This window comes from Apteryx rowi, unplaced genomic scaffold (genome assembly GCF_003343035.1).
Source record: "Apteryx rowi isolate R43461 unplaced genomic scaffold, aptRow1 scaffold_423, whole genome shotgun sequence".
Lineage (NCBI taxonomy): Eukaryota > Metazoa > Chordata > Aves > Apterygiformes > Apterygidae > Apteryx > Apteryx rowi.
This window is the reverse complement of record NW_020450676.1, coordinates 240,221-248,003: the sequence shown is the minus strand read 5'-3', so window position 1 is coordinate 248,003 and position 7,783 is coordinate 240,221. Positions and strand designations below refer to the sequence as shown.

General features: G+C 38.0%; 1 protein-coding gene across 3 annotated transcripts; it reads right to left on the bottom strand.

Moving 5' to 3' along the window:
• Positions 1 to 399: 399 nt before the first annotated feature.
• Positions 400 to 7,752, bottom strand: CBLL1 (Cbl proto-oncogene like 1). Of its 3 annotated transcripts, none has more exons than XM_026076047.1 (7): positions 7,576 to 7,752; positions 6,660 to 6,736; positions 4,827 to 4,994; positions 4,346 to 4,446; positions 4,003 to 4,086; positions 3,101 to 3,174; positions 400 to 2,481 (listed from the first exon to the last, which is right to left on the bottom strand). In XM_026076047.1, exons 3-7 carry the CDS (start codon positions 4,864 to 4,866, stop codon positions 1,440 to 1,442), a joined length of 1,341 nt encoding a protein of 446 aa, XP_025931832.1. In that variant the 5' UTR covers positions 4,867 to 4,994; positions 6,660 to 6,736; positions 7,576 to 7,752; the 3' UTR covers positions 400 to 1,439. The 3 variants fall into 3 exon arrangements, with proteins under 3 accessions (XP_025931832.1, XP_025931834.1, XP_025931833.1); XM_026076049.1 differs by having other exon boundaries at positions 4,346 to 4,443; XM_026076048.1 differs by lacking the exon at positions 6,660 to 6,736.
• Positions 7,753 to 7,783: the final 31 nt, after the last annotated feature.

Below are 7,783 nucleotides of genomic sequence, written 5' to 3'. Positions count from 1 at the left end.
TGAGAAGACAGTTCAGGTTATTTGAGAATAGTAGAAAATTACGAACCTTAAAAAAAAAAACACCACAGGATTTTTTTTTTCTATCTGAAAGCACCACTGCTAGAAAACTGACATTTTGAAAAAAGAAAGTTCAGCACTAACATTGATTTGAAATGCAAAGATAAGCATTCCAAACAACAGATGGCACCATCTTACCATTGTCTGGTTCTGCTACCAGCCGCATTACACAGAACATTCACATCTTACAAATATAATAAATGTATTTAAGAGTGTGCTTATAAAACCTAAATTTTAGACCAAAACAGACCCGACAGTCTCCTTAAATATCCGCTTGAAAAAGACCTTTATACGAACCATTGTCTGTTCAATTAAATCTATATCACAAAACTGAAACAGATAAAAGCTTTGTAGGGTTTTTTATTTTTATTTTTTTTTAGATCTACACAACAGATTTCAGATCCCTTCTTTCAGATTATCAAAATGGGAAGTTTTCCTACTGTACATATTATATAAAGTGACACAGGCAAATGCCACTTCCCTCCAAAAAATAATCCCCTTCTCTCACAGACATGGCAAGCCAGTCCATGGCCACTTCCACACAAACATATCCATAAGTAAACACAATAGTTGAATTCAACACCAGCGAGGAGTGTACATGTAAACAGAACCTTCTGAACCAAAACTGAGCTTTTAAAAAACAAACAAACAAACAACCCCCCCCCCCCCAAATCCTCAATATATTATGATGTGGTTTCATGTCATGCCCAAAGCTGCATTTCTGATATATTTATTTTGCTCTCCTGATATTGCAGAAATTAAAAAAAAGTGAGATGCAGTATTTTGCACATCTGATTTCTAGTGCCATGAATTCAGAATAGCCTGAATTCACTATAAGTAATGGTAACTGTTAATATAAGAGACATTAAAGTTTCCTTAGTATTTCATTCTGCTGCCCATTTGGAAAGTATTAGTACCAAAATGGTGTCCAGGAACTGTGTCTGTGTTAGCTTCACATAGAAGCCCAGCACTTTTACAACCATATTTCAATCTGATTATTGTACACAGGTTAACAAAAACGTATCACAAATGAAACTAAACATTGGATTTAACAAAAACAATATTGGTACAATGCATGTTCATTTTCTCCAGGAAATAATATTACAAGTGTTCATCTTAGGACAATTTAGCCACACTAGAGACAGAAGTTCTGTTAAAATGCAACCGTGGTCTACTAAGCCACTTATTTTAGCACTACAGAATATTTGAAGTCAGAGTCCTACGGCCAAGGTTTAAAAATTATTTAAGATTCAAACCCCCAAATGTCTTACAGTCAAAATGACAGTATTAAAAAAAATATAACCCCAAAACAATTAATTAAAAGACTGTTGTATATAGTTTTATCCTCTTCATAGCACACACTATTCATATAATTGCTCGTATCATTGGTAATAGGGTCTGTATCTGGCTTGATCAGGGTGGTGTGGTCCAGGAAGCGGGGCTTGAGCAGGAGGCCCTTGCATTCTTGGAGGTGGAGGTGGCCCTCTCGGAGCTGGCCATATCCCTGGACTCATCCCCCCTGGCTGTGTGAAAGGGGGGCTGAGAGTTCCTTGATCTTCACTGAACTGTGGCAAAGAGTTAGGATTATAGTGATGGGGAGGGGGTGCATTTACATTTACAGGTGGGCCTCCATGTTGAGGAGGGGGAGGTCCTGGAGGAGGATGATTCATATATGGTGGCATCTGGGCAATTATATGTCCAGGTGGGGGGGTTATTGGAGGAGGAGCAGAGGTCATTGGTGGTGGAGGAGCTTGGCTATATACCATGTGAGGAGTACCTGCTGCCTGAGGAGGATGCTGCAGCGGATGGCTTATTGGTGGAGGTGGTGGGGGTGGGGGTGCATAATGTTGCTGTGGAGGCATAATATGATGAGGGTGCGACACCACTGGCTGACCCTGATATTCAGGATGATGATGAGCAGGTGCTGGGGCTGGTGGAGGTGGTTCTCGAGCACCTGAATTTGAATCATCCTGTATAGGGACAGTTATTAAGTTGCTGTGTTTTCTTGTTGAAATGCGGAAGGTGTCCTGACTGACTGGGCGAGGTGGTGGTGGAGCCATTGACATCTCTGCAGGAGGTGCACGAATATCTTCGTGTGGCTGGTTATAATGCTCATGTGGCACATGCTGTAAAGGAGGTGGTGGCATCATGATGTGCTGCTTTGGCGGAATGTGGCTCATATGGTGTTTGTCAGGTGGCATTATGAAACGCTCAGGAATTTCAGCAGGAGGTGGAGCAATAGGAGGATGAACAGGTTCAAGAGGAGGACGAGTAACAGGCTTTCCAGCTCTCATATGACGGTGGTTGATGTGAGCTTGTAAGTCTCTCTGTGACAGATACGTTCTCTTGCACCCTTGTACAATGCTACACATGAAGAGAGACCCCCGTACACACTGCTCAATTCGCTGCACCGGTTCATTACAGCTAAATCAGAAAACAGTATTGGTTTATTGTCATCACAGAGAGCTCAATCTGCAGATCTTTTTGTTAAAAGTCAACCATTTTACCTATTCAGCAAGTTAGAACTGACTTTTTTTTCCTCCTACTGTAGCAATGAAAGAAACACTTAATTGATTTTGAAGTTTATCTAATTAGTAAGTCTCCAAATACATATTTGATTCCAAATGTATTTGGAATTTCCAGTGTATTCGATTCCAAATACAACTATGAAATAACATCAAAATTTCATAAGGTGGAAATTCAGAAATGACATAAACCTCTGTCACAAATTCCTTCTATAATACTTATAATACTTACCAAGAATCACACTCAATAAGCAAATTAAACTGCCATTTATTCCTTTTCAGATTAAAGCGATATCAGATTGAATATCTACAAGAACACTTAAACTGTGAAAACACTTAATCTCTTACAATGTGTTAGCTAAGGAAAAATAAACTATAACCAGTGCGGTAAAGAATACTCTGCTACCTCTACTAAATGTACATAAATAAGAAATATATTAATAAAATATCTGAAATAAGCTATTTATTTTCCTATATTTATGAAAGAATCTTTAATGATGAATATCTAGAGAACTTACCCTGGACACATCTTGTCTCCCTTTTTCTCATGTAGTATAGCACAGTCATAGCAGAAAACATGCTTGCAAGGTATCTAGAGACAAATAAAAGTCTGTTTTAAGGCATCATACCTATCTGTGTTACTTTGCAGGATATATTTCCTCCCTCCAACACACGATTTCTAAAAATAAAACTGCCCAAGTTACCTGTGAAGTGAGCAGGCATAGCAGTAGTTAGTAGTTTAGAGCACACTGAACAGAAACTTCCAAAGACAGTTTCAGAACACTTTTTTTTATTTTTTTTTTTTTTTAAAGAAAAAGCATTGGAAAAAGGTACAGGCAAAAGTTTTGCAGTAATACTAATACTGAACCTTTATAGAAGCTGCATATGCAATTTAATTACACTTCTCTTGCCAGCTAGCAAGGATTATTTTAAAAGTATAACTGTCACTAAGCCTGATCCCTCAGTCTGTCACATTGCACTCAGAAATCTAATTGCATTTCAGGGATTTTGTGACACTCTATTAAAGGGACATAAAAATGAACAGTGTTTTCTAAATTCATTGCAAGTCTTCAGTTAAGATAAAAAGCTTATTTTTAAAGCTAAGTGACATAAGACTGAAAGCCACTCAACTTGAGGGTTGGTTTTTTGTTTACTCTTCTGTTTCTGTTTCTTTTTCTTTAAACCAGGCACACTTTCAAGCTTGCTTAATTGATCAAGAGAAAAAGTAACATCGGCCAGACATATGGAACAAAAACAGTGCAGCAGTTAAGGCTCTGGTTCCATCCTGATACTCTCCCGCTGTTCATTCAAAGGCCTGCTGAAATCAGTTAACCTCTAGAAGCCTCACAGGGACACAGCAAGACCCAATTTTACTTAAAGGGAAGCCACAGTTGCCTCTTCAACTGATAATTTCACTCACCATGCGTCCATACATTTTGATGGGCAATCCACACTTATCACAGAAATGGACAGGTGTATCATCCTTTTCCCCCAGCAAGTTTATCTAACAGGATAGAGAAGAGGGGGAGGGAACAAGAAGTATCAGTAAAGCTTCTCATTTCAACCATTACCAACACACCAGCAAATTCTGAAATAGTTGAGAATGAAGCAAAAATACCACAAACATGAGAAAGCATAAAACACATTTTCAGTAAATCAAAAGCAATGGAAGTACTTTTACTTAAAAACACATCTACCAGGATGATACACAGTTTGGTATGATTCACAGACTAAGACCCATGATTTCCCATCCATGATTTTACCTTATAGTCCCAAAAGATGGGTCCAGGGAATCTCCTTTGATTTCCAAACATTTCACCCCCTTTGCATTCATATCGCTCCTCTTCATTATAATCAAATTCTTCTGTGGAAAAAGGAAAAGATGCACAAAGACAACACGACCACTTCAAGAGCCAACCTCAAAGCTTTCGTAATTGATACAAGCTGCCATTAAAAGTACGTATCATTCTATATTGAGATCATCAAGAAATGCCACAACACTTCCAGTCTGCTGGGCCAATTCTGCAGAAAGATACATTCAAAACAGTGAGATGGTTTGTTTTGGGAGTAGGCACCATTTATTATTTATGGCACAGCAGTAACTGGAAATACAAAACTTGCCTTGCTTTGAACTCGTACGGAATCTAGCAGACTAGGTCTCCAATACTGAATGGGGTCTTGAACAGTGCTGTAGAATACCACCTAGTCTTCCTTACTACAGGGCTAGCGTTTATATTAATTTACCTTCATCACCAGCTTGTGTCTTTGAAGGCATCCTGTTCATATTTCTTGGAGTTCGAGGTGCAGGTTTGGTTTTATTGTTCTGTTTTGAGATAAGTTTTATAGGGATTCTTCTACGAACGTCAAGACCACCCAATGATCCTGAACTATTTGTTCCTTGCAAATCATTGTCTGTGAAAGAGAAAAATAAGTTGTTGTAATTCTTCAGTTATTTAACAGTCCATAAAGAGGTTAAATATTAACTGAAAAGTTTTAAGCAAAATAATCGTTGAAGTTTGCTTAAGACTCATATAACATACCAAAGTTTACCCACTAGAAAATGATCTTAAGTCTCTTCACACATGATTTCTTCTAGAAATCAGGTCACAGAATTGTTTTGGGAACAACTGTGATCTTGGGGAATGTAGTTTTAGAAATAAAGCTATTTTAATAAAAGTAGCTTGTCTGTCAGAGCTAGCCTGTCAGCTCTCCATAACAGGGAAATGACTGTTAAGTATTGTACTGCTCCTATCACAGCTTGAATATGTCTTTTATTATTTATGTAGTCAAGATTGTATAAAATTATCTTTTTTCATAAGAAAATCTATGTAACTTGTTTACTAAGCAAGCTGGAAGGAAACTAGTTTCCATACTAACTCTCAGCAACTTGACATATCACTTGGGAGTTCAGTATAAAGCATCACAAAAAATATTGATGCTTACAGTATATAGTAATATCTTTGCCAAAATAAAATTAGCACTCCCCCCTATACAGAATTCTCTTCAACCAGTTTTAAATCTGAGTACCAGGGCAAAGAAAGCAAGAAATAGTCTGATACATGCATGAGTAGATATGGGCCTTAAGAGATAATCTAGGAGTCAGTATTGTAACAGGCAACACTCACAAAGGGGGTACAGTTCACACACTTCCCCATCTTTCAGTAAGTCCACCTTAACCTACTATATAGCATCTCCTTTATACAAATTTTGTATAAATTTGTACAAATGTATAAAATTTATACATTTATACAAAAATACAAAAATAAAAGATGTCTTTCACAAATCAACACAGTTCACTTTCATTTTAACTGAAAATGCTATTTTGTCAATATATATGCCTATCAGCTCTTTGTAAAAAGAAAAAAAAAAACCCAACTTCTATAAAACCATTACTAGACTTATATTTATAAGCCTTTAACTCAACATCCATTACAGGATGGGTAGACATGCAAGACCATAAGGAACACAGCAGCTAAACTTACGTTTTGAAACACAAGTAATCAAAAGTTTCATTAGGAACTCTCTTGCATGTCTTAGCATTTTGGAGGGTTGGGTTTGGGGTTTTGTGGGTCCTTTCCCCCCCCCCCCCTTTAAAACATTTCAAATGCAAGTCTTGTCCATGTTTTTAACTGGGAAGATAAGGACATAAACATTTAACATCTTTGTCATTTCTGGTCTATCATGAGAGGGTTTAGCATCAAAGGCTGGGAATGTTTAAAAGCGGGACCTGCTCAGCCCCCAAGGAGTGTGCCACAAGCTATTATAGAGTGAGCCCTGCTGTTCAGCTTCAGATACAGCACTGCAGTCCTGGAATGACTACTGAGGCTCCAAAACATGTCAACAGGGAAGCATCTGGACACTGGAATTAGGTCCAGATAGTGTAACACTGCACGGTATCTCACCTAAACAACCACTGTCCTTCAAAGCTTATAAGCTCCATATACAACACAACAAGTAGAAGGAGAAACAGAAAAAAAACGTAAATGGGGACTTGCTCAAAGTTATTCAGCAGCTAACACCAAAACTAGGAACTGTGATGAGTTTCAAGTTGGGACTGTGCCCTAACAGTCACTTTACCTCAAAATCAAGAACCCCAATTTTCTTTGGGTCAAGTGTATTTATTTCTCTTAGTACTGTGGTTGACACGTTTCAATCTAAAAGGCAAAAGACAATAAAACTTGTTTTTACTTTTGTTAATTTGGAGGGTTTTAGGCCATCCTGTTGGCTAAACAGATGACCCAGCAAACATGCAACTCAAATACAAGGCTTCCCCAGAGGCAGTTAGACTAGAACATAAGAGACAATAATGCTAAAGCTGTTAATGTTTCACTTGTTGGGAAATTCTGTTTTTTATTACAAAAGTTCTGAGATTATTCACAAGTCCTCTAACAGAAAACCTAAGGCAAACGCTGCTACTGGGGTAGAATGAGAGGAAACAATCTTGAATCGAATACACAAAGGCACGACATTAGAGACCAAAAAGGTCTCTGCAGGACCTCAATCCTTTTACAAACGAGAATAACTAAAATAAGTTTTAAAAACAAAAAAGCTTTTTACATGATTTAGTCCACTGAACTAAAAATAGGAGGAAATGAAGTTCTGATACTTGTCTTCCATATACCTTTGCAAGCTAGGAATACTTACATGACTTAGCTGCTCAACTAATCCAAACTAATAAGTGTATTAGTCATTCATATTTCATAGAAGAACAATAAACTGTAGTCCATATAAGCATAACTAGCAGCAATAAGTCAAGAAAAAATATGAAAAATGTAACAAAATTGTTTAGACTACTTAAAGATATAATGAGAAATGATACTTCCTCTTAAGTTGTCACCTCCATCAACTTCTTTGCAACTTTTTTCTGTACTTTAAGTTTTTTTTTAAATTTACAAATACAGTTCAAATACTATACTATACGTGTTGCACAATCATTCTTAAAGAAAAAAAATCATTCACTCATCTACTCGTTAGATCGCGCCAGCATACTAACCAGCAAAATATCAACGCAACAAAAACAAATTCACACGCATTATTAGAACGCATCCTCTCCGGAGCGCAACCCGGGAACCAGCAAACACATTATCAGCACCGATCCCGGGAAGCGCGGCGGCCAAACAAGCGCATCTCTTCCACCTCCCGGGCGCCGCGGGCTGCCTCCGCCTGCTGCCGGCCCACGGGCTCCGGGCGCAGGGGCCGCT

Bases quoted from the DNA above. Each gene is read 5' to 3' on its own strand.
- CBLL1 (XM_026076047.1), bottom strand. From the start codon at position 4,866: ATGAACAGGATGCCTTCAAAGACACAAGCTGGTGATGAAG. The intron at 4,447-4,826 runs GTAAATTAATAT...CTTTTTCCACAG, and splicing joins GACACAAGCTGGTGATGAAG to AAGAATTTGATTATAATGAA. The intron at 3,175-4,002 runs GTGAGTGAAATT...ATTTGTCTCTAG, and splicing joins TCAAAATGTATGGACGCATG to ATACCTTGCAAGCATGTTTT.